Consider the following 22,688-nt stretch of genomic DNA (forward strand, 5'->3'; position numbering starts at 1 on the left):
CTGCTTCATAAGCAAAGATATGATAAAAGAAAAATGAGCCTTTGGGTAGAAAAAGTTTGCCAGCAAAGTATCTGGTGAACATTTCCTCTTGTTCCACGAAAAGAGATAAATAAAACAGCACGTGTAACGTCACAGGGGCTGAATGGCAAGAAGCTTTCAGCCTTTTTCTTTCCTGGCCACGTAAAGGACATTGGTCAAATAGACTGTTTTGTTCTGAATACTGGTACTGACAAGGCAGCACAGGCATTGGGCTTACAGCCTATTCAATATGAAGTTGCTAAGCTTCTGGCCGAAGGTCTGGAGCTCTCAGATCCAGCTTTTCCTCTGTTACAGTACCACTTTGAGTGCAGCTAATACCTGCTCTTTAATAAAATGAGCAATGCCTCTGAGGCAACATGTAATTCTGAACTTCCGTGGGCCATTTATTACCACTGTTTAATAAAAGGCCAGAATTTCCTAAATCACATTCACACCTTCTGCTCCTTGCTGAGTGCTTGCTCTTGTTATTTTGATGTCTTAAATGTATTTGATTGTATTAAACTTTAGCTAATTGAGTAAAATACTGCAAGTTCTCCTTGAGCAGAAGCTCTGGTAGAAGTAATAGGTCAGTGTTTTTCCATGCCTGAGGCATGCCCCCTCTGAAAGGGACTGTTCATGCTGTATGGCTGATACAGCCGTTTATTCCACTCATAAGGGCTTTATTTATAATAATATGCTTGCATAATAGTTTGATTTGATATTCTTCTTTTCTGATCTTCAATTCCTGGGAAGTATTACTGTTTAAATTTTCCTTTAGTTTGATCCCAGGAGTCGGTGCTTTCAGTGAAGACATCCATGCGCTCACTCCGCGCTTGACAACTTAATTACCTAATATTTCTGAAAGACGGTTTCGGGTGAAAGTCTGTATTAAAAATGCGAAGCGCTGTTATTACTTCAGTGTCGTTCATGACAGCGAGTTATTTTTTAGAAGGGACGCGATGTCATCTTCGCGTTTCAACAGGGAACCGATCAGTCATTTAACCTATTCTTAAAAGTAACTAATGAGAGGTTGTGGCACCTGCCTGCTCAAAGCAAGACATCAAACCAGTCGCGCTGTCGCTGAGCATCCCGAGAGGGAAAAACCTACCGAGGCGGTGCCGGCCGCCCCCGAGCCGCCCACACCGCGGCCGCCCCGGCACCCGCCGCCGGCCTCGCTGAGGGGAAGGACGGGCTCCGCCGCGCCTTTCCCCGGGCGCTGACGGGGCCTGAGTGAGGGACAGGGAACTGTCGCGATGGCGCGAGTCGGGACTCTGTCACGGGAGGATTAATGAGCCCCAAACCCGCCGTGCGGGCGGGGGTGCCCGTCCTCTCCCACTACGCCCGGGAGCCGCCGCCGCCCCCCTGAGGGGCCGGGCGATGGCTGAGGGTGGGGGGTCATGGCGGCGTTAGGGGTGCCGGCCACCGCTGGGAGAGAGCTCCGGGGGGCTCGCCGCGGGAGCGGGCAGCTCCCCTCCGGGGAAGGGTCGTCGCGGGAGCAGGCGGCGGCCAAGCCCCGCCGCCCTGAGGGGAAGCCGCCCGCCTCTCAGCACCGAGCCCTCGGCGAGGGAAGCGGGGCGGGGAGGGGGATGCTCAAGCCCCGGCAACAGCTGATCGCGGCTCGTTCCCACCTCCCGCAGCCCGGCTGAGGCGGCGGCGGCGGCAGGTGGGACCGGAGCCATCCGCCACGATGGTGAGTGCTCCCGCGGGGCGGCCAAGCCACCGACCCACAGCCGTGCCCTGCGGCAGCGGGGCTCTGCCTGCGCCTTCCCAGCGGGCGGCTGCTGGCGCCGCGGCGGCCATTTTCCTCTCACAGCACTGCCTGTCAGCCTGGCGGGCAGGGACAAGGGTGGCGGGTCGGAGCCGCCCAGCTGGCCCTCGCCGGAGCATGAGGCTTTTCAGTAGGTTCTCCTTATCCTCTCTCAGCTCTGAGGGCTGGCTGAGGCGGGGGGGGAGGCGGTTCCCGCCCTCCCGGTGCTGACAGGAGCCCGGGGAGGAGGCGGTGGCGGCCGGTAGCGCTGAGGCGGTTCTGGCCGCGTCCTTTTCCGCCCGGGGGCTGTGGGACAGGGGCACCGCTGGGCTTCTTTTATTTGTTTTTATCCCCCCCTCGTGCTCTTTTATTGGAAGGTTGCAATGCGCACGAGTAGGGAGGGTGCCGCTGCTTCTCTCTTTCTCCTCCTTCCTCAGGTATGGGGAGCGCACCTTGTCCGTGTAGGTCACGGATTTGAACATTGCTGTACGTTTTGCCTACCACCATGTGTAGTGAATTCAAGTGTAAACTTTGGGGTTAAATCCTGATCATCAGTGTTTATAACGCTAGGAGATAAAAGCATTGCTTCCAGTGGGGCTTGGGAAGGGCTATGCATAGCTGTGAATACATGTATTATACAGTGCTGCACTGCACCGATTTTGAGGAAGGATGGTCTGACCTGAACCAGCTCAGCAGCATTTTCTCAAGGAAATCAATCTGTTAGAAACGCTGGAGGACGGGTTGTGTTGGTTTAGTCTTAATTTATTCTTCCCCTTAGGAAGCCTGTCCCATTATTTTAAATCACTGCAGTTCTGGTAATGTGTTTCACCTGTTTTGAGTCTCTTTCTTTAATTCTAGTGAATCAGAATTTACTAGCCTGTTTCTGTGATGAGCAGATGCTTGTTCACCTTTGTATTTCTTGATGATTAATGCTATCGGAACACTTTTTTTTATTTCCCAGTCTTGTAATCTTTCCTTGTATTATTGTTTACTGAAATGGCCATTCTGGTTACCTATGTCAGCTTCAGTGTGTGATTTCATTTTAGTTTGTTTTTAGAATATGTATTTCTGATTTGAAGCTATGTAATGATTCGTTACAATAAGAATTTGAACATCGTTAAGAGAAAGAGATGCTCTGCAGAAGAGGAAGGTAGTCTAACCTGAAGGTGTTACTGATAGCCAAGGATAAGCAACACTGCAGTATGGGCTACCCAAATGATGTAATGCAGTAGTTAAAAGGAGCAAGGTTATTGTCTGGCTGTAGTGGCTGTGAAACTTGAGGGTTTTGGCAAAATCGATGTTCTGCTTGTAATAAAGCAGTGATGTTTCTCCCTTTTACAAGTACCGCTTTCATCTTCATTTTTTGCTTGCTGTTGCACACAGGAGACCTTAACCCCTCTGCAGCAAGCATTTCATAGCAAAATAATCTCGTTGCTGTCTGTCACTGCAGAACAGAAACTCTAACTTTAATGAAAACCATTTAGGATTAAAATTACTATTAATTTTTAATCTGGCTTTGTGTTTTCAATTGTGTTTATGACCAAAAAATTGTGATGCAAGTGCGTCTCTCTTACAGAACAGCACATATGGTCAACTCTGTTTTGGCATTTGTGTAAATGAAATGATAAATAAAATGTTTGGAAGTGGATAGCATTTATTAATGCATAATCCTGAAGTTCCTGCCGGAAGGCCTGGTAAGACATTAATATTGATGCTTGAATTGAACTCTTTATCTTTTATAATAGACTATGTTTTATTAACAAGATAATTAGCAGAAACTTAAGAATGGTTTACTCAGTTATATTAACAAGAACAGTTGCTACGATATAAGAAAGTGAATTAAAAGTGAGCTAGCAGTGTTAAGCTCTTAAAAATACTCATTTAGGCCAAGGGCTGAACCAAACAATAATAAAGGAGTGCCAGTTACCTAAACTTGGCTCTCAGTATTAACTTCCTATGGGCTGAAATCTTCATGCCCAGGTGCATTGTATTGTTGTAGGCCTGGCAAAAAGTACTAACACAGTAATGCCTAAGACAACAGACCTTTGGTTTCTGCGAAAGGATGCAGTCTTGTAGTTGAGCAAAAGGACAAAGTTTGAAATACAAATGTCATCGTGTTGTTGGCATTGACTTGCCATGAGACTTACCAGCAGAAGCTGTGAGGTCGCTTACGGAGGCCTGCCTCTTTACTTCCTTGAGTGTGATGACTTCTTTTGAGGTGTAACACTAGATCTTTGGGTCCCACAGTCTGTCAAATCCCTTAAACTTGGTCGTAGATGTCCCTTGTCCTTTGCCTTACCCCCACCTCCCGCCCCAGTACTGCCTGACCCTGCTCTTCTCTCACTGTGCTTGTTGGCTCTCCTTTCCTTCACTGTGATGTAGTGATTCTTTTCCATCTCAAACTCAAGCTGCTCCAGCTCCACCACAAAGTAATAGTAATATAGTAATGACTTCTTGAAACACCAAGCAACTAAACCCATCAAACTAACATTCTACATCCATGTCCTGTATAACCGTCACTCGTCACTCCGTGTACCTGTTTTCATTCTAATTCTGTAGCAGTGGGACGTAATTATCCCAGCTGCAGAGTAAGGCTCCATTGTTTTTAGGCACAAATCAAGGTTTTACACCTCCAGTACCATCCTTTCTCAGACTAAATAGCTTCAACAGCACGTAGGAGAACATCCAGTCCTGTCAGAGGAACACGTGCATGAAGTTTACATTTAGAATTAATGAAAATGGACGTGCATAGGAAGCCTGTGCGCTTAAAATATGAGGAAGAAATAAACTATTACAGTCATCTCTGTTCCTTGCCCTGAAAGAAACCTACAACGTAGCCTGTGTATATAAATGTATTGGAAACTTGGAGGCAATGGAATAAAATACAGTTTTCAGTTCAAAATGTGGTATCTGTACTAGTTAAATATTTATCAGAACTAAATTTCCCTTGTTCCACTAAGGAAATGTGTAATTGGCTAATACAAAGAGCACATAGGTACACACATGTCAACACTTAAGTATTTATTTACATTTATGAAATAAGTGTATATAGCACAGCTCTAGCACTATACTTAATTCTCACTAAGTACTGGTGGGTTTTTTTAGCGAAACAATTTAAAAACAGGGAAAATGATAAAAGTAGAAAAGAAAAGTAGTGGTGCTGTTTTCTCTAAGTGGAAAAGAAAGATTTCAAGTTCTCCAGAAGAAATTTTGCTGTGGAGGCCAGGACACCTCAGAACATTCTAGAAAAGAAATATAATTGGTTTTTATTAAACTGAAGAATAATGTAACAGAACAAAGTCAGATGTGAAGTGCCTTCATTTGAGGTGGATCACTGACAAAACCGTAAGCATACTCTAAAAATTTCAGCAGAAAAAAAAAGGGGGTGGGTTGGTTGTTTTCTGCATTGCAGTCTTTGAGGCAGGAAATAAACTATAAATGTAGGGGAGAGTATTATTTATAATACTTCTTGGGGGGAAGAGGCCAGGCTGCTGCTTAGTTTGCGTATTTCTCGTCTCTAAAAAGAACTTGGCTATTTTAATTAAATACTCCTTTTTTTAATAAGGCTTTTCTTGAGAAAATGTACAATAAAACAGTTGAACTGAAGATTCAAAGTTAGTATGGAAATATGCAGTAATAAGTTATATATCAAGTGTATCTGTTCATGTAAAAAAACCCCATTTTGTCTCCTACCTTTAATTATATTCTGAGCTGGGTTGGATTATTTTTATTTAAGTAATGGCTTGTCCTTGCAAGAAGCCAGGTTCCCTGTGTTCAGATGCACTCATTAAGACCCAGACTGTGTTAGAAACCTTTGTTGGTGTAGCAATGGAAATGCATGTTTCATTATTTCTGTGTCTTTTGCAACTCAAACACAGATGAGGAACCTATTTAAGTGTTTCGAATAGTACGTTTTTCTTCACTTGAGCAACTAGTATAAACTACTGATGTGATACTTGGTTTTTGTGTTTGCTTGTTTAATATCCTCCATCATTTTTTTCCTCCTAGTTCTGTCTTTTTCCATGTCCCTATGAAGCACTTCATGCATTAAAGGGATTTGCAAGAATAGCCATGTTAATTGCACTCCTGTGACATACAGGTGACTCTCACAGAATCATCTAGGTTGGAAAGGACCTTGAAGATCATCTAGTCCAACTGTTAACCCAGCACTGACTGTTCCCAACTCCACCAGATCCCTCAGCGCTGGGTCAACCCGACTCTTCAACCCCTCCAGGGATGGGGACTCCCCCCCTGCCCTGGGCAGCCCATTCCAATGCCCAACAACCCCTTCTGCAAAGAAATGCCTCCTAAGAGCCAGTCTAAAATTCATTACAGAATGAGATAGACCGAGATGAGTAAGATCTCAGCTTCCTTTGCAAAGTTGTCATGTGTTTAATACATAATTACCAGGGCTTCTGAGGGTCAAGATTATTTTTTAATTCTGCAAATTGAAGGAGGGAAATTGTTCTTAGCAAGAAATAGAAGTATGTAAATGAGAAGAATTTCTGTGATATTATTTGTGAGAGGGGCTCCAAAAATGTTGCTTTTTGGTAGTTAAGTTTTCAAAGAGGTTTTTGACTGAGCTGGCCCACCAGTTTCTAGAACTGGCATATTGGCTACAAAAGGAGAAGACCCAGCCTCATCTGGAAACCGGGAAGAGTGGCTCACCTGAAAAGCCTGGGGAGATGGAGAGCTGGTGTGGGAAGAGGACTTGGCAAAGTGAAGGGCAGTGGTGGGAGGAGAGGAGAAGGATGTGTGCGGAAGCTCTGATGAGAGCTGTAGCTTGCAGTTGTGTTCACTAACCCTCCGGTAACATTTGATAGGGAGCTGTTCTGTCACCACAGGTGGATTCTTCATTTTTGTGGTAGTTGACATTTTGTGATACGAAAGCTGAGCTGTTTTAAGTTATGGCTCCGCTCTTCATGCTTACAGAAACATGCCAAAAATGTGAACAGCTGTTTGTAATATTAAGCTTAAAAGTATGATCAACGTGATTTCTTCCTTAGATTGTGAATTTAATAACAAATAGTAAAAGTTTAAAATTTCACATAAACTTTTGTGTACTTTAAGAGGAAGTAATACTTGGTTTTCTTTTTTTTTTTTTCCCCTCCCCATCCAGGTGAATTTCACAGTAGACCAGATCCAAGCAGTCATGGACAAGAAGTCCAATATTAGGAATATGTCTGTCATTGCTCATGTTGATCATGGGAAATCAACCTTGACAGATTCGTTGGTGTGTAAAGCAGGCATCATTACTTCAGCCAGAGACGGAGAAACACGATTCACAGACACGCAGAAAGATGAGCGGGAAGGATGTATCACAATCAAGTCTACGTAAGAATTTGTTTGTATCTTTCTCTTTTTTTTTTCTTTTAACCTGAAGACAGATAAGTGGTTTGCTCACAGCTTAGCATCTTGTCAGGGTTTTTTTAAGTTGACATGTGAATCAAGCTGTGCATTACAGAGCAGAAGTTCACAGTCGTCAGAGTACAATCTGGGCAGTGTTGGAGTAAAGCTTCTAAGTGGCATCTAGCGACCATTCTTACTTGCTTCTCACTATGGAGGAAGATGCGTTCAGAAAGATTCTTAGTAGTAACCTTTGTTTTTACTGAATTGCTTACACACTAATAACCTGGTCCCCCAAGCCACTGTGGTGGGCCATGTCTTCTTATTATTATCCCGTCTTTGAGTCTGCAACTGCAAAGTCAATAAGTTGTAAAGTGATTTGGAGCATGACCCTATAAGTGTCGGACGGTGATATGCTGTGACTACTATCTTGAGGTGCTGATTTTGCATAAGAATTAAAATTAGTTACACCCAAAGCAGAATTTTAGATCCTAAGAACTTTAGAAATTGAAATATTGAAGTCGTCTTGTGGTTTTTCGTTTAAATACATCAAGAAATATTGGCACGGTAATAGAGCAGGTATAGCTGCCTGACCAGTGAAGATTTTAAAATCATCAAATTATGAAACATTATTAAATTTTTAAATTAATTTTCTTCTCTTACAGGGCAATTTCTATGTATTATGAACTCTCAGACAACGACTTGGCCTTCATCAAACAGTGTAGGAATGGTTCGGCTTTTCTTATTAACTTAATAGACTCCCCTGGACATGTTGATTTCTCCTCTGAGGTTACAGCAGCTCTCCGTGTCACTGATAGTGCACTTGTTGTGGTTGACTGTGTTTCAGGTAAGCATGCTCTTCTAATTAGAAAGACCTCAGTGTGTTTTATTTTCTTCCTCTTAAGAAAAAAAAAAAATCATGAGTGATGCAAGAATCTTCTTTCTCTGAAAGTTTAACTCCTAATGGTATGAATTCTGATTTGCAGTTCTTAGCCCATGGCCTTTCCTGTAGCCTAGTGGATGATACCCACTTTGTATCCAGCTTGTGATTTGAATGGAAAGTGACTGAGGAAATAAAGGCAATCTTTCAGTAAATTCCTAGGGAGTGGAGCTGCCTGTCATCCTTTTCCTCCTTCAGTTAGAAAATGGAGCAGTGCATGCAACTGAGTAATGACGGTTTCAGGGAGCACGGAGACTACCATCAAATTCCCAGTTTGAATTTCCCAGTCGCCACTGTACAAAGTACATTAGAGATCTTGCCCTTGTATATAAGGCATGTTTTAACTGTGCTTATATTTAAGGGGTCTGTGTACAGACAGAGACTGTTCTGCAGCAGGCTATTGCAGAACATATCAAACCAGTACTGATGATGAATAAAATGGATCGTGCATTGCTGGAATTGCAGCTGGAGCCTGAGGAACTTTACCAGACACATCAGCGTATTGTGGAAAATGTCAATGTCATCATTTCCACCTACAGAGAAGGTGAAACTGGACCAATGGGTAATATTATGGTAAAGAAAACTTTAAAACTTTGCTGTGGTTGAAATCCTATTTTGGAGAATACCAGCCTTGAGATGAAACAATTACATACATTTGTGGCAGTAAAGATCTCTGGCCACCCTGAAGGAGCTGTTCTTCGGTCCCTTTCCACCCCCACTGTTTCATACTTTTTCTTTCGGGGATATTATTTAGACCAACAAACTGGGGAGTGAAAGCAACTAGGAGAGAGGGGAGAATTCAGAGAGCAGATCATCCTGCAGTGATAATTTCTCACTAACAAAATGTGTAACCTCAAGCCAGTTGCTCAGTGTCATTCAAACATCAAATGTCAGACATTTGCCTGGGGCAAACTGCTGAAGGGAAACTACGGTTTGAAATTTAAGGCAAAAGACCAGAAACAAGAAGATTACCTTTCTGTGCCTGACTTTGCTGCTTATGTCACTTACACGACAAGAAATATGGACTTATTGCTGTTCCTGACTGATAAGACATTTCATTTGCTCTTTTCTGATCTGAAGATGCAGGTGTCTGTTATTCTACCAGCAATTACATCATAATATGCTGGATATCTCTGGAAGGATGGTTTGAAACTAGAAGGGCAAATCGTATTTCCTATATTGGAGCTGAGAATTGTAAAACAAGAAAACAAACTCAACTGCAGGTCTTCTCTGGTGGTCCAGCTGTTAGAGTAAGGAATTGTCAGAATAAGGCTGCTTCAGATATTATTTTTTCCACCAAATATCTACAAAACAGATGTTCTCACCAGAGTTTCCAGACCTGGTTCCCATTGTTTAAATGTGACTGTCCTGTACTAGCTTGTTTTATGGCTAAAATTGACTGCAGCTTAATCTAGTTACTGGAACAAAGGACCTTGGCTAGGATTGTATTCCGATTCTTATATTCTGTGAATCTCGGCCATTCTTAAGTCAGACCAGTTTTATCTGTGTGGCAGGAATGAACCACCTATATTTCAATTTCCAGAGAAAGTCCACTAACAATTCAGCTAATACTCTTAATGAAGTCATAATCCTCCAAATCCTACTTAGCACTTTACAAATATATTTCTGGAGTTTTTATTTTAGCCTTTGTTATAAGTATTCCCACTGTGTGGGACAAAGTAAGGTTCTTGCTTCGAAGTAATACTTAATAGACCCATTTTAGGGGAAATACTTCCTTGTTTTATGTTTCAGAAAATATTTGGGATCTTTACTGATCCTACCTGTCATTGAAAGCAATTCATACATTTCAAATCACTGTTTTGTGAAATGCATTCACTTTTTTCCCCCCTTCAAAGATTGATCCAGTTATCAGTACTGTCGGGTTTGGCTCCGGTCTGCATGGTTGGACGTTTACCCTGAAGCAGTTTGCTGAGATGTATGTAACCAAATTTGCTGCCAAAGGTGAAAAAGCGCAACTCCCTCCAGCTGAGCATTCCAAGAAAGTGGAAGAGATGATGAAAAAACTGAGGTGATAAGTAAGTAACACAGTACACATGGAATGAATGTAGATATATGCTTAGATACCACAGTAGCACTCCAAGAATATCAGTGATGCATATCGGTGTGTCTTGAGTTTGTGCTTTCATAGGCAGCTTAGGAAGCTAGTTAGAGACATAACTTTGTAACTCTTACAACAAAAATATTTCTGTATCTGGAAAAAGCAGTTGCTTGTAGTGCAGATATGCTGTATGTGCCTTCTGTGGCAAGTTCTGATAACCTGCTCCGTAAGAGCAGAGAGAGAAGATTCACTCTCAGAACATAAATGCTTTTATTGAACTGCACAGGTAAAACTAACACACAACACAAGATTATGGACCATATCCAGTCTTTTGATACCAGTGAGTGTTTCTGTGAATTTAATGAACCTTAAATTGTATCTCATAAACAATGGAGTTCATTTCCTATTAGATGTGTACACAACTTGCTGTTAACTGAATGCTTTATACATGTGTGAAAGGTCAATATATTTGCTTGTCTTCTGATGCCTTATAATAAATTAACCTACCTTGACTCATTTAGCTCATAGGGTCTCCCAAGATCTGTCTTGTATGGTATTTAAATGATGTTAGCAATGCTTCGAAAGACAGCTATAGATAACAGAGTGGAGTAAAAGAATTCTTGGCAACAGGTTTGCTTATAGTGCCTAGTTCCCTGTAAAAGCCTACAAATGCACACCGAAGTCTGTTTTTAAGTGTAGTAAAAAACCTCAACAACCTAAGCAAACAAAAAGCCATCCTTTGCCTCCCCAAACCTCTAACAGTTATTACTACATTCAAATAAGGATTAGCCACTCTTCTGCTATTTTAATCTCTGCCTAAATGTGAAACTTTGTAAAGTTTGCTTTTAAAAATAACTAAGTGGAAATTTGCAGGAAAAGTGGATACTTCGTAGGTTCAAACTGCATGAGTAAAAATAAACATCTTCTTTAGATATTTTGATCCAGCAACTGGAAAATTCAGCAAATCAGCCACTAGCCCAAATGGAAAGAAGTTGCCAAGGACATTTTGCCAGCTCGTTCTGGATCCTGTCTTTAAGGTAAAGCAAACTGTGTCTTGATTTGATTGCAAGGGCTTAAGGGGAGACATTTTTTAGTTTAGCAGGTTAGCTCTTAGGAAAGCCATTCGTCTTAGAAAGTAGGTCCATACCTTCTGTAGAGACTAGAAAAGTTTCTCAAACAAAAGCCCAGAACAGAGAAACCAAAGGGTTTTCAGATGTACAACATGTTTAAGATAAATGGCAAGCAAAACCTGTCTCTGTTATATTACTTACTCTGGTCACTACAAACATGTTTCAGATCTTTGATGCCATTATGAATTTTAAGAAGGAAGAGACAGCCAAACTGATAGAGAAACTTGATATCAAGCTAGACATTGAAGATCGAGATAAAGAGGGAAAACCACTTCTTAAGGTAACTTGGCCTTTCTACTTCATTAGAATTGCCAGTGTGGTAGCATTTCTTACCCTTGAGCTGTGTAATGAGAACAGTCTTGCAAGTCTTTCTAAAATCCACAGAAACTTATATTAATTGTCTTTTTATAATCTGATCAGTAGTTAATTTGTGAGTCAGGAATGTCATGATTTGAAATAAGGTGCTTGGTAAGGTATTGCTAGAGAGATAGCAGGACTTAAGTGTGTTGCAGCATACAAAAGGCATACCTGTTTTGATTTAAGAAAAGGGAGAAAATTTTTGTTTCATGCCTGAAAAAAACCCCAATACTGCCTCCCTCCCTCTTCCTGAGGTGTAAATGCAGTGCTAATACAAAGTTTTGGTTGCCACACATGTATGCTGTGGCTGTGTAATCAGAAACATGGTTTCTGGTTGGCTCTCACAAATTCCAACATATTCAAGAACATTGCCAAATTCTGGCCTACCTTTTGAAGAGTAATGTCTGAAAGCACATGATCACTTTCTATGCAGCACTGAATGTTAAGAGCAGAGACTTCAAGAAACTGTCCGGTTCCTGTGCTAACTCGTGTTCTCCTCAGGTATGTTAAAACCCATGTGAAAAGGGAGCCCAGGGGATACATGTGGAAACTTCCTGAAGTAGTCACTGGAGAAGGGAAATCCAACTACATCACTGTGGCAAGTGGCCAGTGATTCAATAAAACATTTGGGTTTAGTTTTATCTTCCATATATGAAAGATATAGCCATAAAATATGACTATTCATGGACCTTTTTCTCTCTACTATTGTAACCAGTTGTCATCAGAGAAGAAGGACATTTATGTCAGGAGCTTAATACAATCCAAGAATCCTAACCTTTCTGTTGAACTGTAAGTCCCTAGCCCAAGGAAAAAGAGACTGCAAGGAGTGCTTGCAGTAATTCAAACATACAGTTATGTTCAAATTGCTTGTTCTAGAGAAGTATTTTACTCCTCGCTTTTAACAAGACTTAAGTAGTTATAAAGAAATTTTAAATGGTTGTCGTGACTTTTTACATCGCACCCCTAGGTGTAGTCTTCTACATGCTATCCAGAAGGTTTATTTGGGGGTTAGTTATTATGTTTGTTGAAACAAGTTTTAATTACATTGTGAATTTTGGGTCCCTAGGCTGTGATGCACCGCTGGCTGCCTGCTGGAGATGCCTTGCTTCAAATGATCACCATTCACCTACCTTCCCCTGTAACAGCGCAAAAATACCGCTGTGAACTTCTTTATGAGGGGCCATCTGATGATGAAGCTGCTATGGGTAAAAAAAACTTTCCCAGCTTACCAGCACTGTCAAAAATACAGCACCCCTAGTGCACAGATGAGTAGAACTGCCTAAAATTAATTTGGATTAAGTTTCCATGTTATAATGATAATTACTAATTTGAGACTCTGTTAGAGCAGGGTATTATAAAAAGTGAGAAAGCAAAGGAAAAGCCTTGGGGTACTACACATAAAACTTGCTTTATATTCTTATATGCTGGATGCTGATGTGTGTGAAATCACATTGTATTTATTTTAGATTCAGAGAACAGGCGGTTGAGATGAGCAGGAATATGGTATGTACCAGCCTTTGGATATACTGTAAGAGACAGATGGAGCAGCAAGTTCATTACCCTCATTCTCTCTGCAGCTTTGATTATGGTCTCCTACTGAATCCTGTGGTTCCTCCTTAGTCACAGTCAGAATCATAATAAGATCCTCTGCTTTTGAACACTTCTAACGTGTCGCCTAGAGCCTGACATGTTGTTACTGTTCTCTGATTCACTCTCAATCTTCAAGGTGAAGGATGAAAATCTGGTAAAAAATGAAACCATTTCTGAGTTATCTGAAGGTGTGGCTGAGATCATGACTAGATAAAGAGCAAATAGCTGAATCTGAATCTGATACAGGGCTGTTGGTCTGACATTGATAGGAAGGAGTTAAGTTTTGAAGAATTCATTTGTAATATGATCATCAACTTGAGTACTTTCAAGAGGATTTGCATTTTTTGGATTTGTGTAGATTTGTCACTTCCCTCAGAAATCCACAAATGTTGAAATAAATCATATTTGAAGTAATTTTCAAGTCCATTCAAGAGAAGCTTATCTGTGATGGCTCAAACCATTCTATGATTCTATGGCACGTGTGTTTATAAACTGTTAACTCTTTCTCGCAAAGCCAGAACAGGTCTTCTGGTTAGACATCCTGCTTCTGACCATATCATCCATATGATCACTGAGGATGCACATTTCTAGCGCTGTATTTTGTCTTCTGGATTCTAATGGATTACAGGGGATCTTTAAATTCCCCTATTCAAAATTTCTCCTCGGACTAGGTCACGTTGGTACAGATTTACTGATATCATGGACCCTGCTACCAGAAGAGGGAAGCTTGGGCAAGCAGGGAATAAATACTAACAGAGGTCTCAGTACTGAAAGAAACAACAACGGTGATGATTTGTTACCTTAACAAAGAATCTTTGAAAGCTACCATGGCTATAATTCATCTGTCAGCACACCTTTGTCCTTTATTAAATGAAAAAAAGAGGAGCTGTTAGTAAGGTTCACGGCATTTTGGTAATCATACATATATAGTTCTAAGTTTTGAAGTCTAACAGAAAATGTGTCTGATGCAGCTACGTATTTCATTGCAGGTGTCAAAAACTGTGATCCCAAAGGCCCTCTGATGATGTATATTTCTAAAATGGTCCCCACCTCTGATAAGGCGTGTTTCTATGCCTTTGGGCGAGTCTTCTCTGGTATTGTTTCTACTGGGCAGAAAGTTCGAATTATGGGGCCAAACTACACACCTGGCAAAAAAGAAGATCTTTACCTAAAACCCATTCAAAGGTAGATGGAAATAGTATATTTGTTTGGAATAGCAATGCATGTAAAAACAAATACTTGCTTTTAGTTTCTGGAATCCTAATGAAATGAAGATCGTATGTCTTTGTAAGAGTCTTCTTTTCCTGGTTAATAAAATCAGTAATCCAGAGGGATTATAGGCAAATAGTAGGCAATTTTCCTTTGTGAGAAAAGGCTTAGCTTTTTGGAAATACTGGGGATAAAACAGGTATTCAAGGCTTGTTGCTCATCCTCTGTCTTTGTAGAACCATTTTGATGATGGGTCGTTATGTTGAGCCCATTGAGGATGTACCTTGTGGCAACATTGTTGGTCTAGTTGGTGTTGACCAGTTTTTGGTGAAGACAGGTACCATTACCACCTTTGAACATGCCCACAACATGAGAGTGATGAAATTTAGTGTTAGTCCAGTTGTACGTGTTGTTGTTGAGGCAAAAAACCCTGCTGATCTACCAAAACTAGTTGAAGGTCTAAAGCGTCTTGCCAAGTCTGATCCTATGGTTCAGGTGAGTGTATAGCTGTAGAGCTATGGGTTTGCAGCATTCGGCTTTATTCACAGAGAGCAGTTTATGTGATCTAATGGCATGGCTGCAGGCTCAAAACAGTTTTCAGTTGTGATTGTATGAGCTAACACAAGATAAACAGGGCTAAGTTCAGTGAGCATTTGGATAGGAAGATCCTGAGGAAGAACACAAACTCTGCAGCAGTTAGTGTTGGGTTTTGAGCAGTACTTTCTCTTACACTTTTTTTAATGTTCAGATACCTCAGTAGGACAGGAACTATGTTTAATGTGAGAGTACCCAGTTTTGTTGGTGAAGAGATCTATGCTGGATCACTCCTGGAAACAATATAGAGATATGTTAAATTGTGTGAATACTTGGGGTTGAGCGGTTTTGGGATCTGACACTTTTCAGATTTAGTGTGTGTGTTTTTCTGTTAATACTAATAAATTCTTACAATGTTTACTCCCTACTCTTTCCTCTTCTAGTGTATTATTGAAGAGTCTGGTGAACACATCATTGCTGGAGCAGGGGAGCTGCATCTAGAAATTTGCCTTAAATATCTGGAAGAAGATCATGCTTGTATTCCAGTTAAGGTATTCAGGAATCTTTGTGGACTGCAGTGTATGGAATATGACTAAATATTAACCTGTGAAAATAATCATCTTAATCTGCTGTTGTTGGGTTTCTTAGAGCAACTTCCTTAAAGCAATTTGAAACTTTTTAGGAGACCAACCGATTAAGTAATAAAAGGAATTCTTTATTAGTTCATTGAAATTGCTTAGAATTAAGACAGAGGTGTGAAGGAAATCCAGTGAACAGGAAAACTGATTTGAACAATGATGGTAACCATAGATGTGCTACCAAAAACATTGTTTCTCCTGATGAAGCTAGTGGAGCTTGCCTGAATGACTGAGTGAAGCTGGCATTAACACACTGCCTTAGGAGGGGAAGACACAGTTTATTGAATGGCATTTGATTGGTGGTGGAAATGATCAGCTTCCTACTTGGGAATTTCTTTGTCTTTGATCTGCTTGACAGAAATCAGACCCAGTTGTATCTTACCGTGAGACAGTTGGTGAAGAGTCAAGCCAGGTGTGCTTATTCAAATCTCCCAACAAACACAACAGGCTGTATATGACAGCTCGACCCTTTCCTGATGGCCTGGCAGAGACCATAGACAAAGGGGAAGTCAGTTTCCGTCAAGAATTGAAACAGCGTGCGCATTACCTGGCGGAGAAATACGAGTGGGGTGTGTCTGAGGCTTGTAAGATTTGGTGCTTTGGGCCTGATGATACCAGTCCAAATATTTTAGTTGACATCACAAAAGGTGTCCAGTATCTAAATGAAATCAAAGACAGTGTTGTTGCTGGTTTCCAGTGGGCTACAAAAGAGGTAAGTGTAGTTCTGTATGTCGTACTTGTATCTTGTGTTACTGAAATGTATCTGAGCTCTGTTCACGTGAAATCTTCAGAAACTGTCAATAACTGATAAGAGGGTAGTGAGCTAGTTGTAGTTTGTCCCCACTGGGGAAATTATGTCACTCAACCTATGTAATGAACACGTTGTTGTCTGTGGGTATTTTAACATTTGTTCCGAGTGCGAGTTCTCACATGCTAGAGGAGCATTTGAGTCCTTCCTAGAAGGACGTTGCTGTGTGTATGGTGAATGCTGCCTTGGTCCAAATAGAGCTGTTCAGCACCAGCATGACTTAAATCAGGCTAGAATCCTGCTAAGTGAAGGTTCCTATCTTGAAAACTCCCGAGTAGTATCAAACCTCTGTTTTTCCCCTTTTAATACTTCAGGGTGTCTTGTGTGAGGAGAACACGAGAGGTGTTCTTTTGATATCCATGATGTCACTCTGCACGCTGATGCTATTCACCATGGTGGTGGGCAAATCATCCCTACTGCAAGGAGGGTTCTCTATGCCTCTTCTCTTACGGCACAACCCAGGCTTATGGAGCCCATCTATCTGGTAGAAATACAGGTAGGCAATGGGATATTATATACAATAAGACCCTTAAGACCATCGACTCCAACTGTTAACCTAACACTGACAACAACAGAGATGCAACAGACAGATATATAATCGTGTTTCCACATTCTCTTCCAAGAAACCATGATAGCTCTGTTCTGTGTCCTTTAGGTCAGTGATGCAGAGACTTAGTTTGAAAAGAGGTTTTTCATTCCAAAGTTAGGGAAAGGTTAAATGGAAACAGAAAAATATAGAGGTGAATTATACTGTTCTTTATGAATTGCCAGTACCTGCGGAAAAGTTAGGATTCGGGGTTTGTTTTCTCCTCCTTTCTTTCTGTCACTCTAAACATTCAGGAGAATAATGGGCATCCTAAATAGAAAGAGCAGCAAGGATATTTTTTTTTAATAAGCTTTTTTTGAGCTGTTTAAACATTAACGTCTGTCCTTTGAATAGCTGTTTTTTCTTTTAAAATTAAATTCTTCCATAAAATAACCTGGAAAATATATTCCATGCTAAAAATATTTATTTATCGCTAGGTACAGCTATTGACATGCCAGTTTGTCTTAACTGTCTTAAAAGGAATTGGAAGATTTAAAACCTGCTTTAAAAATGAATTCCAGACTACAGTGCTGGGTGGTGGGTGTCACATCCCGCTCAGAAGAGGGAGACAAGTGTCTTAGATGTGTAAATCCCCAACAGAGTGGACAACAGTGAGAGAAGTCTCAAAGTCCAGACATAAACAGTTACTGATTTCCCACAGTGTGTTAACTGGATACACAATAATTGCCTAAGTATATCACAAATTGTGGCAAATGATATGATATGCCCTGCGTTAATGATAACAAGGAAAGGGGGGAAAAGAGAAAAGAGGAGAGAGAGAGAGAGAGGAGGGGGTGGAGATAGACATCCCTGGTCCAGGTTCCTGCATTGGTCCCTTTGACAAGGGATCGAGGATGCATCCATTGTCTTCACTCATTTCACTGCTTCTTCATTCCACTTCTTTTCTTCTTCACTCCACTGTTGTTATTCTTGCCCCCCCTCAATTTAGACACACTTTCCTTGGGTCTCTCCCCCAGGTCAACCTAATATTAATGTATCATGTATCTGAGGAGGGGTAAGGTGCTTCATGGGATGTCGTAACTGCCATGATATTGTTAATCTTCATTAGGCATTAGGGTTGTCAACTTTAATACGCATTTTGTGGATAATGAAGCAAAGGTCTTTCACCGGACAGATGGCCCTGAAACTTTACAAGATACCCCAGAGCAGAACCGTCCTGTCTCCAGAGGGCTCCCTCCCCCAGCCTGTCCTCTGCTATCCAAGCAGCCTTGTCAGCTCCTTGAGCGCAAAGCCTGCGTTGTCCAGACTCCACATTATCCACCCCGTGACTATAGTTTCGTCTTAGGGTGCTTGCAAGTGTTGGAGACATTCCTCAGGAAGGCTCGGAGGGCCTCTGTCCCCCCCTCCCTTATCTTCATCATAGATAAAGAGACCATAGAGAGTCTCGTCTCTCGCCATTGTTTATGCTTCCCTCAGGCTGCTTCTCTCAGTCCTTGTTTTGGGGAGTTACAAGTTGTCTCTTACAGTGGGCAGAAAATCTACCAACTCAGTTGCTTAAAAAATGTTTTAGCCCCGAGGGCTGAAGGAGATGAGTGCAAGTAAGGACAAAACTGCAAAATGGAGAATTTTTTCACCTCTGACTTGTGAGACCTATCGTGACAAAGCAGGGGAGTTTTGTAGCCTTAGTGTTAGGTTTCTAAGCAAATGTGTTTTTCTAAGTACAGTTTTTATCAGAATGCTTGTCAGCCATGTTAGTTCTAGGATAAGGTACAGTGAGATCCTGTTTGTATAAAATTTGCATCCTGTAGTAAATGCATTTATTACAAAGCACTACAGGACTCTGCTTTCTTGTGCCCAAAGATTGCCAAAGGTACTTCACTGAGCATATGTACCTTTGCCTCACTTTGTTTATGTAAACTACAATCTGGTATAGTCTGTAGTATATACAGTAATTGGAAACTTTGCAGTCAAGTGAGACAGAGAAGGCAGGCAGAGCTTCTGAAAGATGTCTGGGAAGTGAGAGTGAAGCCACTTGTTACAGGAGAGAAATTTCTCTGAGTGAGGAGTCATCGTGTGAAAAACTTCAAGAGAGCTGTCTAGAGGGATTGTCTAATGCTGCCTGGCTGTGTTTAATAAGTGGTGATGATCTCCTTTCATCTAACTCCACAGAATTTTCTTTTTTATAGTGCCCAGAACAAGTGGTTGGTGGGATCTATGGTGTGCTGAACAGGAAAAGAGGACACATTTTTGAAGAATCCCAAGTGTTTGTGGTCAAGGCGTATCTACCTGTAAACGAGTCATTCGGTAAGATTATGCCTCTTTTGTTACACACATGCAATTAAAGAAAGACCTCTGCGGGATCGGAGAGACTTAAGAATTCCCACTTATTAGCTCCAAGCTTTTTCCCGTTGTCCCTTTGCATCTTCAGTTCAGAACAGTTTACTCCTTTTTTTTCCTGGCAGCCTACTCCATGGGGCTTTCCTGCCAGCAGAGTGCCAAAAAGATGTGGCAGTTTCTGCACATTTAGACCTTTCAGAGTACACCAGATTCGGTTTCCATCATTTTAAATCGAGGTCTTCCGTTGAAGCAAGCCTGAAAGAAAGAGTTGGTCTGTGACAGCAGGCTAGAAAATTTGGTAGCAATTTGAATCTTCAAAAGAAGGACAGAGTGCCAGTCTGAGTAGCTTAAATGACACTACACCCTCTTGCCAATCTTAAGAGTACTTTAAAATAACCAACTGATCTTTCTTATGCTGCGCCCGAAACTTCAACTTTTCAGTGTGGTACAGAGCCCTTTGGTGTTGTGGTTTGTTCGTGTCCTATTTCCCTCCTCCCCATTTAAAAATGTGCTTCAAGAGTATCCTGTCACATCGTGACAGGAAGTTTACCAGTTTCATGGGGCATGTTTGGAACTCCCCATACAGTAAAACTGTAAGAAATGTCATGTTTTATTTTGGAGGGGGCCTCTTTGCCAAGTGTGGTGACTGCTCAAGTAATCAGTGATGAAATAAGAGATGCTTAACTTTTAAAGTCTAAACTGTCAATTTAACTTTTTAAAAGAACTTACACATGTGTGTGTGTGTGGCTGGGTTTTGAGTATTTTGAGTTTTTTTCCATAGAGCTTAAAACAATTTAATAGAGACCCATTTTCCTAACGTGGAAAAACAAAAAGAAGTATAAGCTTAGACTGGATAGAATGTGTATTATACTGGGCTCTTAGTCTCAACTTACATAGCACGTTAACTTCCATATTCTGTAAAATTGCCTTTCTAGTTCCTTGCCAAAGCTGCTGTTGAATCTTGCTAAAACAGCAATCTAAAAATGTGGGGAAATACCAGTATTCCTGTAAACTAGTGGTTAGAAGCGGTTGTGCAGAAGCGAAGTCTCTGTTCACAGGCAGCAGCTCTTCACGGGACTGAATGTTTGGGAGAAGGGGATGGCACTGCTATGAAGATGAGGAAGTGGGAAAAGAAACACCTAAAGTTCCTGTACTGTCAGGCTAAAAGTCGTATTAGCCCAGCATCTTATTCAGGACAGTGATTGAAAGTGAGTGCTTAGGGAAGAGAAAGAACAAGGTACACTGGTGCAAAACTTCCCAGTTGCCTTTTTATAACCACTTCCGGAGGCTTCCTGGGGCAGACATGGTTTCTAGATCAATTTAGTAATCCTCAATGGATTTCTCCATGAAGTTACGCAGTCTCCCCCTCGGGGTAAAACGTCAGCGTCCACAGCACTGGCAAGGACTTCCACCCACCTGACGTGTGAAGAACTGCTTCCTTTTGTGTCACTTGAACTGGCTCCTGCTAGCTTCAGCTGATGCTTCCTTTGTATCAAAAGGAGCACCAGCTCATTTTAATCTTTATCCATTGTGTCCATGTCACTTAATTTTTAGACCCTTTACTATGTTGCTGCTCTTTCTGTGCTGAAGACTCCTGGCTTGCTAAGTGTGTTTCTTTGCATGGAAGCCAGTTCAGGGCTTTGGTCACCTGTATTCCCCTTCTCTGAACCATTTCTGTGGTAATTGCTTTTATAAGAAAGGAACCATAACTGCACACCTTTGTAATAGAGGTGCAGGCTTTCACCTGGGTTGTGGTTTGAACACGGCCAGCAGCTGAACCCCACACAGCTGCTCCCTTACCCTCCCCTGCCCGGGGGATGAGGGGAATCAAATTGGAGGGGTAAAGGGACACTCACAGGTTGGGATAAAACGGTTTAATAATTGAAATAAAATGAAACAATAATAGAAAGTACAAAGGGGTAATGCACAATGCGATCACTCACCACCTGCCAACTGATACCCAGCCTGTTCCCAGCCAGCGATCCCAAAATACCAAGATCCTGCAGTCGCAATCCTGGAAGTGAGAGAGAACCCCCCTCCTCCCCATCCACCCCTCCTTTATATCCTGGGCATGACGTTACATGATCTGGAATATTCCACTGGCCAGTTTGGGTCCAGTGCTCTGGCTGTGCTCCCCCCAGCTTCTTGTGCACCTGCACACGGGCAGGACATGGGGAGTTGGAGAGTCCTTGACCTCTGAGCAACAACTGAACACATCAGTGTGTTATCAGCATTCTTCTCATACCCAATCCCATCCTGAGCCCAAAGCACAGAACTATTCCAGCCACTGAGAAAAAAAATTAACTCAATCCCAGCCAGTGGGATAGTTTTGGTTTTGGTTCCTTCCCTAACAGCTGCTAGCACTTGACTTCTCATTTTGGCTGCTGCTGAAGACTGAACTAATGCTTCTGTGCTACTGACCATAACCCCGAGATCTCAAACTGAGGGGTAGTGGTTGGTTCAGGTCCTGAGACACGTGAAACATCATTGTCCCCATATACCTTTCTATCTATCTGAATTGAATTTTGTTTGCCTTTTTATTGCCAATTTACTTGGTCACAAGATCTGTCTGCAGTTCTTTGGAGCTGGTCTCATTTTTACCTGCTTGAAAGAATTACCCGCAAAGTAGGGGTTTCCTAACAGTACCATACCCAGGCTCTGGAAGAGTGTTTTTAGGGTGTTGTCTATGCAGAAATACAATAAACCAGTTTTATTTTTTCCTGTAGCTGCCTCATCCCTTTTTAAGTTTTAGTTTTTCCTTCCCACCAGGTTTTACCGCTGACTTGCAATCCAGCACTGGTGGCCAGGCTTTTCCACAGTGTGTCTTTGATCACTGGCAGATTTTGCCTGGAGATCCCTGTGATGCAAATTCTCGTTCTTGGCAAGTTGTGGCTGAAACACGTAAACGCAAAGGTTTGAAGGAGGATATTCCACCTCTGGATAACTTCCTAGATAAGTTATAATCACTTCTGTTTCATGTTGTGTGAAGTACTGCACAGTTTTGTCCTGATACCATTTCCTCATAAAAGCAGGAAGGAAATGGAAAGTTAAGTGTCATAGTGAATACACACAGAGTGTTAATATGTTGTGATAATGGCCTGACCACCTACTAAATAAATAAAAATGACATGCTAATTTGATGTATGGGACTGTTGTTGCCTGTATGTTGTCTGTGGTCACTGATGCCTGTGTCAAAAATACGTATTTAAAAAAAAAAATTAATCAGTTCCCTAGGACTAATGGTATTCTTTAGTTTGCCTAATCCACAATTGTCTTTTAACCTAGGAAGCAGCTCCCTCCGTTGTTGCTCTTGCAGAAATTCTTGTTGAACTGTCAGGTTTTGTCCTCTCAGCCAGAAGATGCATTCTCTCATTTCCAAACTTGAATCCTCTGGGCTCTTGAAGACTGATAGTGAAAGGCTTGCAGTT

The 22,688-nt window shown here is 41.7% G+C and overlaps 1 protein-coding gene across 1 annotated transcript; it reads left to right on the forward strand.

Annotated features, from left to right (window-relative positions):
* The first annotated feature begins 1,637 nt into the window (after positions 1-1,637).
* On the forward strand, positions 1,638-22,400 carry LOC141938348 (elongation factor 2-like). The gene is given in 16 exon segments (XM_074857080.1): positions 1,638-1,708; positions 6,885-7,099; positions 7,777-7,958; positions 8,413-8,624; positions 9,908-10,080; positions 11,042-11,147; positions 11,407-11,520; positions 12,664-12,802; positions 14,177-14,372; positions 14,633-14,891; positions 15,374-15,481; positions 15,927-16,280; positions 16,691-16,721; positions 16,724-16,872; positions 19,110-19,227; positions 22,030-22,400. Coding segments are annotated over 16 exon segments (2,553 nt in total). The 5' UTR covers positions 1,638-1,705; the 3' UTR covers positions 22,224-22,400.
* The last annotated feature ends 288 nt before the right edge of the window (positions 22,401-22,688 follow it).

The sequence above is a fragment of the Strix uralensis genome, chromosome Z (genome assembly GCF_047716275.1).
Source record: "Strix uralensis isolate ZFMK-TIS-50842 chromosome Z, bStrUra1, whole genome shotgun sequence".
NCBI lineage: Eukaryota > Metazoa > Chordata > Aves > Strigiformes > Strigidae > Strix > Strix uralensis.